The sequence below is a fragment of the Grammomys surdaster genome, unplaced genomic scaffold, assembly GCF_004785775.1.
Source record: "Grammomys surdaster isolate TR1022 unplaced genomic scaffold, NIH_TR_1.0 126248, whole genome shotgun sequence".
NCBI lineage: Eukaryota > Metazoa > Chordata > Mammalia > Rodentia > Muridae > Grammomys > Grammomys surdaster.
In genome coordinates, this window is record NW_021621048.1 from 8369304 (window position 1) to 8387463 (window position 18160).

An 18160-nucleotide genomic window follows, 5' to 3' on the forward strand; every position below is an offset into this window, starting at 1 on the left:
TGTGTGTGTGTGTGTGTGTGTGTGTGTGTGTGTGTGTGTGTGTGTGTCTGTGTCTGTGTCTGTGTCTGTGTTTTGTAAGGGTGAGAGGACAACTTGCCAACATCAGCTCTTTTCTTCCATGATGGAGGTCCTGAGTCTAAGCCTCAGGTTGTCAGCCTTCGTGGCAAGTGCCATCGTTATTGCCCATCTTCTTTCTCCTGGAAGGTTTCTTTCTCTTCAGTTCTCTGTTGCTCTCTGCATTGTCTGTAACTTCCAAAGACCTTTTCTCCTGACAGCTGTTTCAGTCTCTGTCTTTCATGGTAAGACTCCTTCCCAAATTCATCTTTTCTTACGCTTAATCCATTATCAGTTGTGATATCAAAATTGCCTGAGGCTGAGTTGTTACAGTCTTAGAGTCTGGAAGCACAAGTTGTTGGCCTTCTAATAAAGGCCTTGCTCAGGCCATGACAGGACATGAGAGATCACATGACAAAAATGAAAGCTGGAGACGGGGAAGAGCTTGTCTCTTATAACAGCTCTCATGATAACTCACTCATTGCATGAAGAAGCATCAATCCCTTCAACCTGGGAACTGATTACCTCAGGAGGCCCCTCCCCTTAGTGTGAGCCACACTCCCCAGTGAGACACACACACCATGCTTCTAACTCATGAACCTTTGGGAAGATGCACTTAACCCATATCTAAACCATAGTAGCCTTCCAGGCATAGTTGCAGGTCAGGTGATAGAAGCTGACCTAAACTTCAGGCACACGTGTGAAGTTGGTGTCACAACCGCACTGACAGCTTTGTAGGCGCAAGGTCCCCAAATATGAGGAAATGCTCTGGGAATCTGGACACCTCCCCCCAGAGACATGGCTACCTTCTATTCTGGAAGACAAACTTAAATGTTTTTGTCTAGGTTTTCTTTTCTCCCACTTCAGGAGTCATAGTTCTCTCTGGTCCGACCTAGTCAGAACAACCATATGTTGCCTGCCAGGGTGGGAGATTTAACCTAGGCACTGGGGTGAGACAGGATTGGGACAGATCTAAAACTTAGAAAAACTCTTAACTGGTCAGGCTTTCTCCCTTTGTTGAGCCTCAGCCCGTAGAGTTTACTACTTCTCCATGTCCCAGTTCACTCTGGGCTTTGACTGCCCTTATAACTTACCTTCTATTGTGTCTCCTGCCCACTGACTCTGGCCAATCTCTCACCATCCCTCGGTGCTCCAGATTGACTATTGCTTTCTCTTTCACACACACCTTCACCACCCCTGTGATCTCAACTTTATCTTATTCCCCCTTTTTCCATCTTACTCATTTCCAGAGGGAGTGGAAGTAAACAGGAACCCAATCTGCCACGCTAAAGTCACATTCCTGAATTGCTTTAATAGCCCCAAGAGGAGGGTGGAAAAGCCTCATACTTGCGAATGTTAGTTACCCAGGAAGAAATGGCAATCCCATGACCTTGAGGGGCCCTCAGTTTCTTGGGGAAGACAAGGGCGGACAGATGAAACCATACACAGGCTATAATGAAAGGGAGGGTGAGCAGCAGTGGGTCACAGGAGAGGTCCCTGAGTGGAATGGAAGAGCAAGGGACAGTTCACATGGCAGGCAACACTGCGGTTGCAGCCAAGAACAGCACGGAAGGGAAATAGCTCAGACTCATGGCCCATTTGGAAGGCATGAAGGAGACTTAGCTCAAAGTGTTATTTTGATTGACTGTTCTCTCTTGGCTGCTATAAAAGAGCATTGATTTTTCTATGTGTGACCTGCTGTCAGATGAGCTAACCCATCAGAAAGGACACCTGACTGTCCAGGATAACCAGCAGAGTGGCAAGTGTGTCTTTGTCCTCCCACCCTGCCTTCCTATAAATGAGAGATTAACATGAAGGTCACATGTATGTAAATTGCCCCCCCCCAAGGCTCCATTTCTTCTTAACAGGAAAATAGAAAGAACCACACGCCTTCTCTGGAGAAAATGGGACACAGATGTGCAGGGATGTAACATACTTTGCTTTCTTTAATGCTTCACAAGTCTTGAAGAAAAAGTTCTCATTTTAAGCCAAGTCTGTTACAGGTCAGTTCCATGAGCAGCCTAAGCATCCTGGGAAGCTTTGCGTTCTGCCACTAAAAAGATGCACCCAGTCCTCTCTGCCCAAGATCACAGGTGTGAGCTTTTGTCTGCTCTGCCTGCACTGTTGAAGCTTCCTCAGTATCTCTTGGCACAGGCTATGGCCCTGCTGCTGAGCCTGGACTCACTGTGGTCCCTGGACTCTCTGACTGTTCATTCTTAACCTTCTTTGCCACAGTGTTTTGAAGAGCCTTTGGAATTTATGACTCTCTCTTCGAGGCCCACTGAAGCTGAGGGAGGGATGTTTTCTGAAGTGCACTGCCTACACATATTACCTTACAGTCCTGTTCTGCTGGTCACACTGGCGAGGGATAGTGTGAGATGCCTTTCTCCCAGAATTCCATGAGAACAGCAAAACAGGAGCCTATCAGCCCTACAGCTTCCAGTCTTATCTGTGTCCCTTAGCTGTACCCATCTGTCCTAGTTAGGTTTCTGTCTCTGTTATAAACACTGTGACCAAAAGCAGCTTGAGAAAGACAGGGTTTACTTGGCTTATAGAATACAGACCATCATCAAGGGAAGGCAAGGCAGGAACCGGGAGGCAGGAACCGGGAGGCAGGAACTGAAGCAGAGGCCACAGAGGAATGCTGCTTCCCAGCTTGCTTCTCCTGTATTGCCCAGGCTGCTTTCTTCTACATCCCAGGATCTTCTAACCCTGGAGTGGTACTACCCACAGTAAGCTGGGCCCTAAACTATTCATTAGTCAAGAAAACGCCCTACAGAGTTACCTACAGGCCAGTTTGATGGAGGTAGTAGTTTGGTTGATATTTCTTCTTCCCACATATATCTGTATCTGTAACAACTTTACACAAGCCAACCAGCATACCACCCAGCCCCGTCACCAGCATGGCTCCTGGCTGAAAGGTACCAGAGCATGAGGAGCCATCTCTATGTTGTGGCTCATGTGGTACTCTATGAACCACAAGCCCTGCCTAGCTCTTCTCTGCTCCTGTTGCCCAGTGCACTACCGCTCACAAAGGGCCTTTCCTCTCTCTCTGTGTGTGTCCTCCTCTTCCTGATACTACTCTCTGGACTTTAGGAAAATCCTGTGCTCTGAGTTCTTAGATGCTAAGCTAGCTTGGGTTGTCCATCAAATAAGCCTGGCTCTTTGCAGCAAGAGCACTTGCCTTCACACATGCCTACATTGAAAAGAGTTTCAGGAGCCATTTCTGGAGTGAGAATCTGAATGCTGCTCCGTTGTTCCCAGCTGGTTCCTTCCGTCCTCCAGACCTTGCAACATCAGAGTCCAGGGTGGAGGGATCAAGGCATCCAAGTTATCCTGGGATAGAAAATGCATTTGAGAGCTTCCTGTTTCCAGGAGAGAAGGCTATACTGTTTGGAGCATCCACTAGCACAATGAGAACATCTTTCAGGCTTCACTTTTTAAAGCTAAAATGATGAGCTATTAAACATCTGTAGCCACCAAAGTAAGCAGCTTACTGTGATGGATAGCATAGACCTGCTGCTTACAGATGTCAGTCACTCTAGGAGACCAGATGAGATCTGTGCCTGGAAAAATCAGTACTATCTTTACCCCCCACACCAGTTTCTCTGTATCTTCTCTCTCTGTGTCTGTGTCTGTCTCTGTCTCTGTCTCTCTCTCTCTCCTCCCCACCCCCCCTCGCTCTCCCTCTCCTTCTCCCTCTCCCTCTCTCAGGATTGAGGATTTCTATGTTAAGTACTTTAATATGGCCTCACAACTCCCCCCACCCCCACCCTGAGCTGAAAGAGTGTTTTATGGGACTACTAAGTATCTGGTTCCATGCTTAGCATTAAGTGGACTAAATCATACTAAATCAGATAGTGTGGAACTTACCACAGCCCTAAAAGGCTTATAAAAGCCAGAGCATCCCCTTTGTTCATCCTTCTGGTTTATGCTCAATCTCTCCCATCCTCCTGAAGAACCCTTCTCCCGTCACTCTGGCCATGGTGGCTCTCTCTCTCTCTGTCTTCTACTTTAAGTGGATGGACTCTTTTAATCAAGCTCATCTCCATCTCCACGCTTTAAAGGAGACTTTTCCCATCAATGCCCAGTCATGCTGCCTCTGATATGATGGACTGTGCCCTTTTACGGCTTCTTGCTTCGTGGTCCAGTCATGCCTCAACATGCCTATCTTAGTTCTGTCTTAGGAGTCTGCACAAATAGCTGTTAGGGATGTTACTCAGCAAGCATCTAAAAACTAAGCACAGAAGAAGCAAAAGCATATGGACAAGAACAAAAGATGTAAAAATAGCATGTACAGATGCTGAAATTTTTATCAAGTGAAGAAACTGAAACATACTTTTAAAAAAGAAAACTATGGCAAGTAACATAACAGATTGTTGAAGAACCAATTACTACAAAAGCTTAAAAGTTCAACAGTGACCCACTAAGACATAATAACCCTAAATATGGACATAAGAAGAAAATTGTAAAGCACTTGATGTGACAGCAGGCTTAGGAGAAAATTATCAAATTCACAATTGGGAGTGACCATGAACTCTCGGCCTTCACTGCTACCAGACAGAACACAAGATGAAAAGGCATTCAGGAAGGATATAGAACTGTTGTTCTTTTGTCTCTAACTGAACTGGGTAAAGCTCAACAGCCAATATGGGTGAATTCATTTTTCTCAAGCACAATTGGAAAATTCAGTGAATCATACCCTGAACTAAGAAGCATAGCTCAAGAGACTTAAAATGATTGAAATCATATAATATATGATCTTTGTTCCTAGTGGGTTAAACTGATAATAAAAGAGACAACACAAAAATGTTAAAACACTAAAAAAAATGTAAATATATGGAACTGTGCGAAAATGAAATCATAGCCAATCAAAATGTTGGCTGCATTTAAAACACCGGAAAGAAGGGGAAATATACCACTAAATACTTACATTTGCATGGAAAGAAAAGGCTCAAAGAGTAAAAGACACCTGTGTAAGTGAGGAAAACATAAAACTTTACCTGGTTTCTTGGGGCATGCTTGCCAATATAACACATCCCAGTTGTGTAATAGTTTGAATCTGAAATTTCCCCCCACAGGCTTGTGATTTGAATGTTTGCTGCCCAGCTTGGTAGCACTATTTTGGGAGGATGTGGAAACTTTGGGAAATAGAGGAAGTAGGAAACTGAAATCGGTCCTTGAAGCTTCCTTGTGTGCAGTGATATGAAAGCGTACCTGCCTGTGCCTGTCACCGTTAACTAAGCTATCTACCGTGAATTCCCAGGTATATTGCACTAAAACCCTTGAAACCTTAAACCAAAGTGAATCCTTTCTCCTTTAAGGTGACAGTGTTAGGTTTAGTCACAGTGAGTAGCCATGAAACAAGCAATACAAAAAAAAATAGTACCAGGAGTAGGGTTGTTTTCATAAACCTGATTATGTGATTCTTGGACTCTTTGCAACTTGGTTTAGGGAAGGAATTATCTGTGAATACTTTAAGCAGGGCTTCATGAGTGATTCTTATGGTGGTCAAAATACAAAATGCCCATAGAAAAGTATATAGTAATGACTATCTTTTTAAGATTTCAGATGTCAAAGCTTTGAGTGATTTTGTTAGTGAATTAGTAAGTGCCTAAAAACATGTATCTTATAGACAAAATTTTAGGAACATTATAAAAGACAATAAAATCTTTCTGATCTGTCAGCCAAAGGCATCCTCGTTTACTTGAACTTTGATTCATTCTCATCATAAGTGAACCCCCAAAAAGAGCTTTTAAAGGAACATTACAGTTTACTGATTAGATAATGTTCATTTCAGAAACTATTTTATTACAATTGACAACCTCATTTTTTTGTTTACTATCACAAGAAAATGTGAGTGAAAATGAAATATATTAAAATTTACATGTATATTCATTGAAATCCTTAGTCACAAGATGAACAGAATTTTATGGGTACTGTGTGCAAATTGTTTAGGATAAAAATGTCTAAACTGTGTTTTTATAATAATTTTTAAAGCAATTTTGAGATTATAACATAATAGGTTCAGAGATAATTATAAAGAAGGGGCAGAAAGATTGTAAAAGTCAGAATAGAAGTTTGCTCCGAAACCGTGTCTCCTAGAAGTGTGAGAAGCTACACCTATAAACCATGCTTTTTAATTTTTTAAAAAGACAGCTTTGTAAACAGAAGAGTTGTCTTGAAGCCCTGATTGTCTTGCTTTAAGAGGAATTTTAATCTAGCAACATGGCCGCTGCTGTGGCAAGGGATTACATCCCAAGATATGATCTAGCCGGAATGAAGATTTGCCCTGGATTACTCTGGCTGGAATACAGACACACCCTTAGTACATACCTTTAATATCTAGCAAATGAAGGGGCCCATTCCTTTTGAAATATTAAGGACTCTCATTGAGACATTTACCCCAGCACCTATAAAAACTTCTTCATGTGGGAGTCCTAAAGCAGGAGCAGGGGCTATTTCTAACTATATTGCCTGCCTTTGAATCCCTTTCTCCTAACTGGGCTGCCTTGTCTAACCTCTATAAAAGAAGATGCTCCTAATCTTACTGCAACTTGATATGCCCAGGCTGGTTGATATCCATGGGAGGCCTCTCTTTTCTGAGGAGAATGGGAGAAGGGGCACCTGGGGATGGGAGGACACATGAAAGGGAAGGACTGGGAAGGATGGAGAGGAAGCTGTGATCAAGGTGTAAGTAAATAAATAACTTAATTAAAACATGTTTTTTAATTTTTAAAAGGAAATTTCAGATAGAGACAAGAACTTGGTAGGGGTGGAAATGGATTATACCAGTGTTTGTTCTTGTTACGTTTGGCAAAGACTTTCTAGATTGTATTCATGTCCCAAAAATTTGAGAGAGGACAAATTCAAAAGTAACAGACTAATTAAGTTAGTAAAAAAAAAAAAGTTTGCAATTAGGATACTATTCAGCTTACTGCTGAATAATTTTATCTAGCTTTATAGTGAAAATTAGGAGCAAAAAAGCAGAACAGAATGCTGTGGAGGTAATGAAAGTTAGCCAGAAAAAGAACTTGTCTGAAGTTCAAGAAAGGGGGACTATAATTAAAAAGACTGTAACTATTAAAAAGTAGCCAAATACTTCAGTAGGAAGGATGCCTTGAAGTCATATCAGGATTTATCATGACCTAATGAATCACAGGCTCCAGGGAGTAAAGCTACAAACTCATGAAAGATCTTATTTTTATGTAAGTGTCCCTGCACCTGCTCACACGGAGCCTCTAAGCAAGTGTTTCCCTGGGTTGAGCTACCCAGGCTCTCACAGACTACTGCAGCCATGGTCCATGAAAGTCAGGAGACCTGACTCATGCTTAAGCAGGCAGCAGAACTGGATGTGATCTCCATGATGACATGCAGAGTGCAAGTTGCAGGTTCATATAGGCTTCCACCAAGATTCCAGGGAGATCCTGTGAAGCTAGTTGCTGTGCAGAGGGTGAGACTCGACGAAGGAAGCTCCTGACAGGTGAATGTATAAAACTTTGCAAGTGAAGTGTAAGATCCCAGGCATGTGGAATATCTGTGAGCTTGGAACTCTTATCATGCTACCATATACCCCCAGTATCAGACATGAACCTATATATTTTTTTCTGTTTCCACTAATATGTTTCAGTCTGGCTTTAGTCCCAATGTTCCTTTGCACATCCATTCTTCCATTTTGGAATGGGAATATTTACTTTGTCCCACTGTATATTAGAAGAATGTGATTTTCTTTTTATTTGTACAGAGGCTCATGGCTAAGAGTTTGCCTTGAGTCTCAATAGAAACTCGGGGCTTAGACTTTTGACCAGGACTAGAACAGTTAAAGCTATGGAGACTGTTGCTGATAGACTAAATGTATTCTGCATTATAAGATTATCATAAGCCTTTAGGAAAAAATAGTTTATAAGTTGGTGGTTTGACTCTAAAATGTTTCACACAGGCTCATAGTTTGAATATTCACTCCTCGGTTTTGATGGAGTTATTTTGAGAAGACTGAACTTTGAGAGGCAGAGCCCAACTGGAGGAAGTAGATCATTGGGCAGAGGAGACAGGGTGCTATCTCTGTTTCCTGTCTAGTTCTCTGGTTTTGGCCTACTATGATGTGAGTAGTACCCACCACACACTTTCACCATCATGAACTGAGCAGTTCTGCCATGTCTTCCTCGCCATGATAGTCTGAAACCCTCAGAAATGATGAGGCAAATACACCCTTCCTCCTCTAAGTTGTTTTATGTCAGTTAATTTGATTATAGAGTTAGAAAAGTAGCCAGCAGAAGTTGCAAGATAAAAATCACCACACAAATACAAATATATGTACATTATATATATATCAAAAAACAAATGTGTAAAACAAACTTTAAAACACCATACCATTTAAAGCTGATTGAAGAAATGAACTATTTAGATTAAGTCTAACAAAATATGTATAATTTATATCTGGAATTATAATAGGCCAATGGACAAATCTAAGGAGAAACAAATGGAGTATTACCATGTTAGTAGACTGGAAAACACTAAGGTTCAGTGTATGATTTTGAGTCAGGCTAATGATAGAATGAGTTGATAGGAATATACATGAAGAAAAAGTATCCACAAAAGAACACAGAGAGATTTTAATAAACTCCAGAGAGGGTAAGATGTGGGGCCTCCCTACTTCCAGTAAGAAAGCTGAAAGAAACAGAAATAAAGAGGCACAGATAATTTCCATAGAGATAATAACTAAGAAAATTTCAGATCTGATGAAAGACACTAATGTACATAATTAAAGGCATTTCAAAGCAATGCAAGTAAAAGAAATTCATATAGATAAAGGTAAAATACGAATACAGATTGCTTCCCCTGAATGACATACTTATACAGTACTTCTCAACAGCAACAATACAGGACAAGAGAACAATAATTTGATAGTATTGAAGAAAGATAATATTTCGACCCATTTATTTTATACCCAGTGAAAATATCTTTCAAGGTTATAATTTAGAATGAAGTCACCAACTTAAGGAAATCCCAGTAGGTATATTCTGTCTGATGGATAGTGTGGTGGTTTGAATATCCTTGGCCCATAGGGAGTAGTACTGTTGGGAGGTGTGCCCTTGTTGGAGGAAGTGTGTCACTGTGAGGGTGGCCTTTGAGATCCTCCTCCTGGCTGCCTGGGAGGTAGTCTTCTCTTATTTACCTTCAAAGCAATATGTAGAACTCTAAGCTTCTCCAGTGCCATGCCTGCCTGGATGCTGCCATGCTTGCCTGGATGCTGCCATGCTTCCTGCCATGATGATAATGGACTGAACCTCTGAACTGTAAGCAAGCCCTTATTAAATGTTGTTCCATATAAGAGTTGCCTTGGTCATGGTGTCTGTTCACAGCAATAAAACCTTAACTAAGACAGTCTCTTCCAAGACAGATAGATTGATGTGCAGGAAGAAAGTACAAAGGCAGCAGGAACTGTGGACATAAGTTTAAATGATCACTGACTACATTAAACAAGACAATAAGATCTAACAGGAAGAAGAAATGCATTTTTAAAGCAGCCAGAACAATAACCTGTAAGTTAGGAGATGCTAAACAGAGCAGCAGAACCCAGGAGCCATATTGGGAGCAAGGTGGTAATGAGTTTTGTTTCTTTTGGTTGTAAAACTGTACAAATAGTTTCTACTCTAGGAGACAGAGAGAAAGAAATAATAAAAATCTAAATAGTCAAGGAAAGAATAAAAGAAGTATAGACTGTGTGCAAGAAAAATAAAACACAAAATAACATGATACCTTTTAAATGCAAATACATCACAATAAGTAAGTGAATTTAATGCTCCAGTTTAAAGTAAAAACTGGCCAAGCTTGTCTGAAAATGCCGTAATGGGCTATAAACAAAGGCTTGCCTTTAAAAAAAGTATAGATATGTTGAAAATTAAAAGGTGGAAAAATTGCAAAGTGTGGTGATAACATACCTTTAATCCCTGCACTAAGGAGGCAGAGGCAGAGGCTGATGGATTTCTGTGAGTTTGAAGACAGCCTTGTCACATAGAGAGTTCTAGGATAGCCAGGGCTACATACAAAGACCCTGTATTCAAAGAAGAAAAATGTAGACAAATGCATATGCTACGTTGATATTATTATCAGACAGACTAAATTCTAACACAATCTTACTAGCAATAAAAAGCTTCATATAAAGACAGACATTATAAATGTGTATTCACCCAGTCACGTATATTAAAATCCATCAAGTGGGAGGCTATCCAGGGTGGAGCTGCACCCTTCTAGAGGAGAAGGGGAGGAAGAGGGAGGGAAGGACTGGTGAGGGAGCAGACAGGGGCAGCAGTCAGGATGTTAAGTGAATGAATACATAAATGGGGAAAAATAAAATACATCAAGTGAAAGTTTTAAAAGGGGAAAGAAAAAGAAAAATAGAAAAATCCATATTAGTGGGACATTTTCTAGCTTTTTGTGACTAATTCCATAGCCTGACACAAATCTAATAACAGATTTAAACAAAGCCGTCACCTACCTTGTCTCATGGACACACCAAGCATCTACAGAATGAACAGACACACTTCTTAAGCACACATGCGAGGCTCCTCGACCCTGCTCATGGACCAGCGTAGAAAGCATGGAAAGGAAGACCACACATTTCAAGAGACTGGATCCATTTACACTGTGTCCTCTGACTACCATGGGACTAAGCTAGACATTATTACCGAGAATATAGAGCCCCTGAAACCATGATATGCGTGATTAAGAAAAATGTTCCCGAATAACTATTCAAGCAGGCATCACAGTGGAGGTTAGAAAAGGCTTTGGACTAGGAGACCACGAAAGCGCAGATATCAAAAATGTGTCGGGAACAAGGAAAGATGTGGAATTTTAAAGTCTGAATTGTGTGTTTTAGGAAAAAGACAAACCTCAAGTTAATTAGCTGGGCAGATACCATGAGACGTTAGCAAATGAACAGCAGGAGAGTAGACGGGCAGAGTACATAAAAAGAAGAAAAGAAGTTGGTGAGACAGAAAACAAACATTTAGCAGAGAAAAATCAATATACCATGAGTTGACTCTTTGGAAAGACTAACAAAATAACAAGCCTTGCAGTCCAAGGAAAGGGTCAGCGGCCCAGCGTGAGCCATTTAAAGGGCCCACGCTGCAGAACTGGGTGCCGGTAAATTGATAACTTTAAATGAAATGGAGAAATTTCTGGGAAAAAAATGTAAGTTATCAAAAATCATAATGAAGAAATGAAAAATCTGAATCATCTTCTAGCCATTGAGGAGATTAAATCAGTAGTACAAATTTTTCATGCAAATTACACTCCTGACTCATAAGATTTGGCTATCGAGGTTTAGCCTAGGGGCAGAGTGCTGCTCTAAGTGAACATGATCCCCCTGAGGAGAGAGGGAAAGGAGAGGGGAGGAAACAGAGCGGGAGAAGAGGGAGAGAGGAGGAAGAGAGGGAGCAAGGGTTTCACCGGTGAGGTCAATCCTTCAAGCAACCCTTTTAGAATACAGAGGAGGAGCCTTGACTGAGAAACCCGATCAGAAGAACCTTAGCCCTGTCTCCATTCTAAAAATAACCAGCAACCAGAACCCGTCAATACACAGGGAGATAAGACAAAGCCAGCATGGTGGCACACACCTTAATCCCAGCACTCAGAAGCCACAGACAGGTGGGTGGGTATCTATGAGTTCCAGGCCAGTCTGATCTACATAGTGAGTGTCAGGCCAGCCCAGTATACATAGTAAGTTCCAGGCTAGTGAAAGCTGCAAAGTGAGACCTTATCTACAGGGAATTATATAAATAAACACATACTGAAATACACAAATAAATTGTACTTTATGTGGGACTGGAGAGATAGATGAATGGTTTTAAAGCACCAACTGTTCTGCAGAATGCACAGGTTTCATTCCCAGTACCCACAATGGCCTGTGACTCTAGCCCCCATGAGCTCTAACGCCCCCTTATGGCTTCCACAGGCTCTTGCACACACAGACTCTCACCTTCTCCCAGGTTCTCTCATACACACACACACACACACACACACACACACACACACACACAATTAAATAATAATAATTAAAAATAAATAAATAATCTTAAAATAATAATAAGCTATCTTGCCTTACCTGAGATTGCTTCAGGAATGCAGTGTTAGTTTACAATTAGAAAATTAATCAGTGTTCTTACCCAGTGGTAACTGACCAGAGGAGAAAAACTACATACTAGTTGGAGAAGAGTTCACTCTGCTGGCTAGTTTTATGTCAACTTGACACAAAAGCTAAAAGAATCTGAGACTTTAAGAAAGTCTCAATTAAGAAAATGTCTCCATAAGACCAGGCTGTAGGCAAGCCTGTAGGGTATTTTCTTAATTGGTGATTGACGGGGATGTTGTCATCCTTGGGCTGCTTGTCCTGAGTGCTATAAGAAAGCTGGCTAAGCCAGCCTTGGGGAGCAAGCCAGTAAGCAGCACTCCTCCACGGCCTCTGCATCAGCTCCAGACTCCAGGTTCCTGTCCTGCCTAAGTTCCTTCCCTGACTTCCCTCAGTACTGGACTGTCACCTGGAAGTATAAGCTGAAGTAAACTTTTTTTTTCCTCTCTAAGTTGCTTTGGTCATGGTGTTTCATCACAGTGATAGAAACCATAAGATTGTGACGAAACCTCTTAAGCCAGATGTCACAGGAATGTCTCTTCAGTAGCATTGTTGGGGTACACAGGCTCAGTCAGTTGCCCTCAAAGGTAAACCTTGAACCAGTTTGTCTCTCATCAGGTAAATCCCAAGTAGGCTCCCAAAGTCCATAGGCAGTATCCACTGCTAAGCAGCTCAGCCTACCCTCTTCCCATCAGCCTCTCTCTCAGGCTTCCCCTTCATTAGCTGCACATCACTCCAGAGTCATGACGTGCCTACACAGTCAGGGCACATCCCATCACCACCAACCCAGCCTCGTTCCAAACTCCCTCTGTCCTAGTTTGCTGTGATAAAGACCATGACCAAAAGCAACTTGAAGGAAAGGGTTTATTTTTCTTAGGGGTTATATAAGTTCATCACTGAGGGAAGCCAAGTCAGGAACCTAGAGGCAGGAACTGGAACAGAGACCATGGAGGAACACTACTTCCTGGCTTGTTTTCACTCAGCCTGCTTTCTTATACCACGTGGCACCACCCACCTAGGAGTAGCACTGCCCACAGTGGGCCGGGCCTTCCCATATCAAATAGTCAATCAAGGAAATGCCCCACAGACAAGCCCTCAGTCAGATCTGATGGCGTCAGTTCCACAGTTGAAGTTCCCTCTTCCCAGATGACTCTAGTTTGTGTCAAGTTGACAGAAACTACCAGCACACCCTCCCGTTGTTTTCTAGTCCCAGAATTCTCTTTCTGGGAGACAGCTACCACAAATACAGTGTCTACAGAAAGGCACCTCATGATGGCCATCCAACATCCTGCTGCCAGTCGCCCTGTGGTCTGCTGTCTGAGCTCCACCCTTACGGCAACCCTCTCAATAAAGCTTCCATAGAGGACACTGGAGGGGCGGCCCAGGGTCACTGAGGTAACACCCTGGCCCTTTCTTGCAAGCTTTTGACCCATCAGGAGGACCCTCCAGGGTCTGCTCACACTCAGAATAGAGGGGTAAACTCTGAGCAGATGCCTGCACTGTGCTGCCAGGTGACAAGTGTCTATCCCTCTTCTCCCTAGGGATGTACCAGGTGATTGAGGGCATCATCTCACCCGTCAATGACAGCTACGGGAAGAAAGACCTGGTGGCTTCCCATCACCGAGTAGCCATGGCCCGGCTGGCCCTCCAGACGTCTGACTGGATTCGGGTGGACCCCTGGGAGAGTGAGCAGGCACAGTGGATGGAAACGGTGAAGGTGCTGAGGTAACAGAGTCGTGTTGTTCACCTGCAGCATGAAAGGATGGGACAGCGCTGTGGTGGCTCCAGGCAAGAGCAGAGAAATGCCTTGGCTGACAGGGATTGAGACCCACGGAGTCAGACAGGTCCCTAGGCAAGAATAAGGGAGAACCTTCTGCCATTTGAGAGAGTTTTGTGTCTGAGGACTGCAGCATCAGGCCCTTTGTCACCCATTTAGCAGCTCTGTGACTTCAAACAGGTAACTTAACCTCTCTGAGACCTCTTCATCACTTGCAAAATGAAGACAATATGATTGAATGACAATTTTTTTTAGACACTTTCCTGGTGGAAGACTAACAAATCACCTTCCGTAACTGGGGCCTTAAACTTCCCGACGTTGACAAGTTTGAAAACTGAGCCTGTGTAATAAGCTGTCCTTTCAGCTTTCTCACTAGACGTAGACTTTATGTAAGAGGAAAGGAGTTATTTTAAGAGCGGAAATCATTACTCTAAGTTACCTTTTGTCTTTTGAATTCATAATAGCATTAAACATAGTCCGCAGAGCTGTTTGAAAGTCCTGGTCCAGCCCTTCCCATTACAACAGCTGTCCTGGTTGTCAGAGGGGAGTAAGGTTCATCACTGGTGACAGGCTGCTCTGTGAGAAGGCACCGTAACACTGGACCTATGCCATCATACAGGTTCTGCACCTTCTGTTAGGGAAGAGACCACAGTGAGCATTCAGCTAATCCAGTGCCACCTCAGAACCTGCTGCCAAACCGATAGGATAAATGTTTAGTAACCGTGTAGATACACGCTCTCTTCTTTTTAACCACCCACTGGCATAGCCAGATCTCTTACTCTGAAGACATGCACCTAGCGCGTCCTTTTAAAACAAGCCTTTCTCACCACTCGCTCCTCTAGGCTAATCAACAGGAGCAGAAGCAAGGCAGCAGATTATCCAGCAAACCGTTTAGCTTTAGTAAGTACTCAGGAATTAGGGCTTTCTCCCCATCCCCGAGAAAGCCACAGCTGTCTGGAGTGTGCGTGAAGCCAGATTTAGCTGAATGACTTTATGTAACAAGTGAGTCAGCCTCCTCGAGCCTCAGTTCTTTACCCAATAAAGTAAGAAGATCCACACCTCCTCAGCAGGACAGGGTGTGGTTTTGATAAGATGGTGCAGACAAATGAGCTGGTGGATAGTAGACACTAATGTCACCTGCCTTCTCCACATCTGTAATGCTGGCTGTGGTCTGTCCTCAAAACCAGAACACCATTTATGGACACATAGGTGATAGTATAGTAATTTCATGGTACTTCTATTTTAGAATGTAGATGTGAGCAGAGATACTATGAAACACACACTTTCTCTTTTCCCCTGTGCCTTTAGTCAAATGCTTCTAGACACTGGACACACAGCAGACTTCCTAGGTTCACAGCCGAGGTCCCTCCCCAAAGGCTATGATTCCATTGGTTTGGGTGAGGAGGGGAGAGATTTATTATTTCCGTTGTTCCTGGTGACTCTAACATGTATTTAGGCTTGAGCCCCACAGCTTCAGTTACTGAACAAGAGAATCAGGATTCTGGGAAGTGCTGGTATTCACTTAAAGAGCAGTTGACACTGGTCACAAGCTTGGCTGCCAAAATCACTTAGAATATTTCTTTAAGGCTCTCTCCAAACGCAAGGCCTTCAGATCTGCTGGCATGGACCCTAACCATAAGCATCTATTTAAAGGTTCCAGATGATTTCTGTTGTGCTGGTGTGGTTGAGACTTATGAACAGAGTCAACAGTTTCTTTGAATGGATAGCTGATTAACTTTTTTCCCCTGCCAAAGGTTGAAAACCAGGCTAAAATTATAAGTCAAGTGGTTTTAGAATCATGGTAGAAGTCATCCCCATCATCTTCTGCATTTAATGTCCTCTTGATGGTGGCCACAGTGGATCCTACAACAAACATGACAAAGGTCACCATGATACTAGTTCCCTAAGGGACTCATGGGAAACTCTACATCCTGCTGTGTTGTTCACTGTTCTGCTGATGCTGTAATGTCTAGGCCAACTTTAACGACAGAGCCTTTGGTATCTGAGCTTGCCACTTTTTCCTTACAGTGAGAAATAACCAAAAGAAACGATTTGACAAGAGATTGTCTCATCACTCACACTTTGAAAGCTTCCAGCCCAGATCTAGCATAGCAATTTCTGGCCCATTGTGAGGCAGAACATCAAAACATAAGGGTGTGGTGGAACCAACGTATGTATTTCATGGTGGCCAGGAAGCACAGAGACAGAGAGGAGCCCAGAATAAGGCCCAGATTCCCAAAGACTTATCCCCAGTGACCTATTTTCTTCAACTAAGCCTCACCTCTCAACCCTTCAGTCATTTCCTGAAAAAAAAAATGCTATCAAATTCAAACCTACCAGTAGTCATTGCTGGTAAGATGAGAGCCCATCTTTCAATGACTGCATCTACAGCTAAGGCCTGAGCCTTCAACATATGGACCTTAGAGATTACTCTCTATCACCAACCGTAGCAATAACTTACCTTTTTCTCATGTTGTGGGGGAGGCCTTAGTCAAAATGACACTTCATGTGGTCTGTCCTTCACCCACATCACCTCATGAACCCACTGCAGACTCGACCTCCCAACTCGACCTTGAGGCTTCATTTGACAGATGAGAAGCCTCGGACTCACAGAGACATCCAATTGATCACAGTCACACAGCAAATAAGCAAGAGGCAGAGCTCTGGCCATTGAGCTCTGAAGCCATACCAGAGGCAGCCTTCAAAACCATGCTGTCTGGGAATAGGAGGTGGCTGAGTTTTCACTTGTCATAGTTACCCTTTGCTGGAGCATCCCTGGGCAAGCTTTGAAGCCACAGAAAACCATGCTCTCAGAGTCAGTTCAGAGGCCTAGGGCTGGGCACAACCGGGTACCACTCAGGCAGGCAGCAAAGAGACAGCCAGGGCCACTACCTGCAGGGAAAATGTGCTGAGTGCTGAAAGTAAACCAGCTCTCTTGAACACACACAGCTGTAATAATGCTCTGTCGAGTACCGTGAAGGCAGAAGATAAATGGACTCACAGGAGAATGCTAAGGTCACCTATGTTTGGTGAGAAAGAAAAAAAATACAGGAGTCTCAATTTGAAGACAGATTGCTTAAAAGGAAGCATGTCAAATTTGAATGAGTCTGATCACACCTAACCTGCCCTGTGACTCCAACTTGAATGAAGTCCCTTCATCTTCATAACTCCCCATTGTCAGAGGTAGGGGGAGGGGAGGAGTATGGGGCAATGTCCCCGTTTTCACTTGAGGAGCATCCATGCTGGCTGAGACTTGAAAGCACTCATCAGGGTGACAGCCAGCAGTAGGGAGGCTGGGATTCAACCCAAGCTTTCTCCCTCCAAGCCTAGGCTCTTAGCCACCAACTCATAGCATTTTAAAACACAAGTTTACGGTAAGAGTATGTGCTGGAGCTAGCTGGAGGCCACAGTGCCAGGGCTTACTGTGTATAGCTTGTACCTTCACCAAATCCTGAAATCAGGCATAACCACTTAGGCTTTCCAAAGGAAAACGCATGTTTAAGCTTGCATCTGTCTGTTTTTGAGAGCTCATGCCTTTGGCACCCACTCAGTGCTTACATCTGTATTCCCAATAGAGAGTTATTGAGACTCGTGGACAGGGTAGCATCAGGCTTCATTCCCTACTTCCACCCAGCTTTCGTAGAATGTGGTAGGACTCTGTGGTGTGTGCTTCCGGTCCTAGCCCTACCTGGCACATGATAAACCACTCATGGACTGGTCTAAGACATGTAGAAGGGAATCTTAAATCCTGAGGTGCTGGGGTGGCGTTGGGGGTCTAGAATACAACACACCCAAACCTGTGTGTTTACACCACAGGCACCACCACAGGGAGCTGCTCAGATCCTCAGCCCAGATGGATGACCCAGACCCCAGCAAAACACCATCAGCCTCTGCAGGTGGGTACCAACCCCTCCCCCATCTACAATGGGGGGGGGGATTCAGGAGAAGGGTGAGGAACCAATTGGATTTGTCCAGCCCTCTCAGCTTGGATAATGAACTTGAGTCCTCCCTGGTAGTGTAAATATGTCCAAGGTCAAAAGGTCAATTAGACACTCTACCTTTCCCATGCTCACCTCAAGCCCCTTAATTGTGGTGACTTGAGATTTACTGTCCAAAGGAGTTTAGCCACCCTCTGATTTGTCTTGTGACATGGATTACAAGTGAGGACCACACAGGGACAAGCTGGTGACTGATGCTGG

The 18160-nt window shown here is 43.4% G+C and overlaps 1 protein-coding gene across 3 annotated transcripts in view; it reads left to right on the plus strand.

Moving 5' to 3' along the window:
* Nucleotides 1–18160, plus strand: part of Nmnat3 (nicotinamide nucleotide adenylyltransferase 3) — a 118880-nt gene that overhangs the window by 82692 nt on the left and 18028 nt on the right. For all 3 annotated transcript variants that reach the window (XM_028758935.1, XM_028758933.1, XM_028758934.1), the window contains exons 3-4: nt 13726–13909; nt 17778–17857. In XM_028758935.1, the coding sequence (XP_028614768.1) occupies nt 13726–13909; nt 17778–17857 (264 nt within the window). The remainder of the gene's footprint in view (nt 1–13725; nt 13910–17777; nt 17858–18160) is intronic.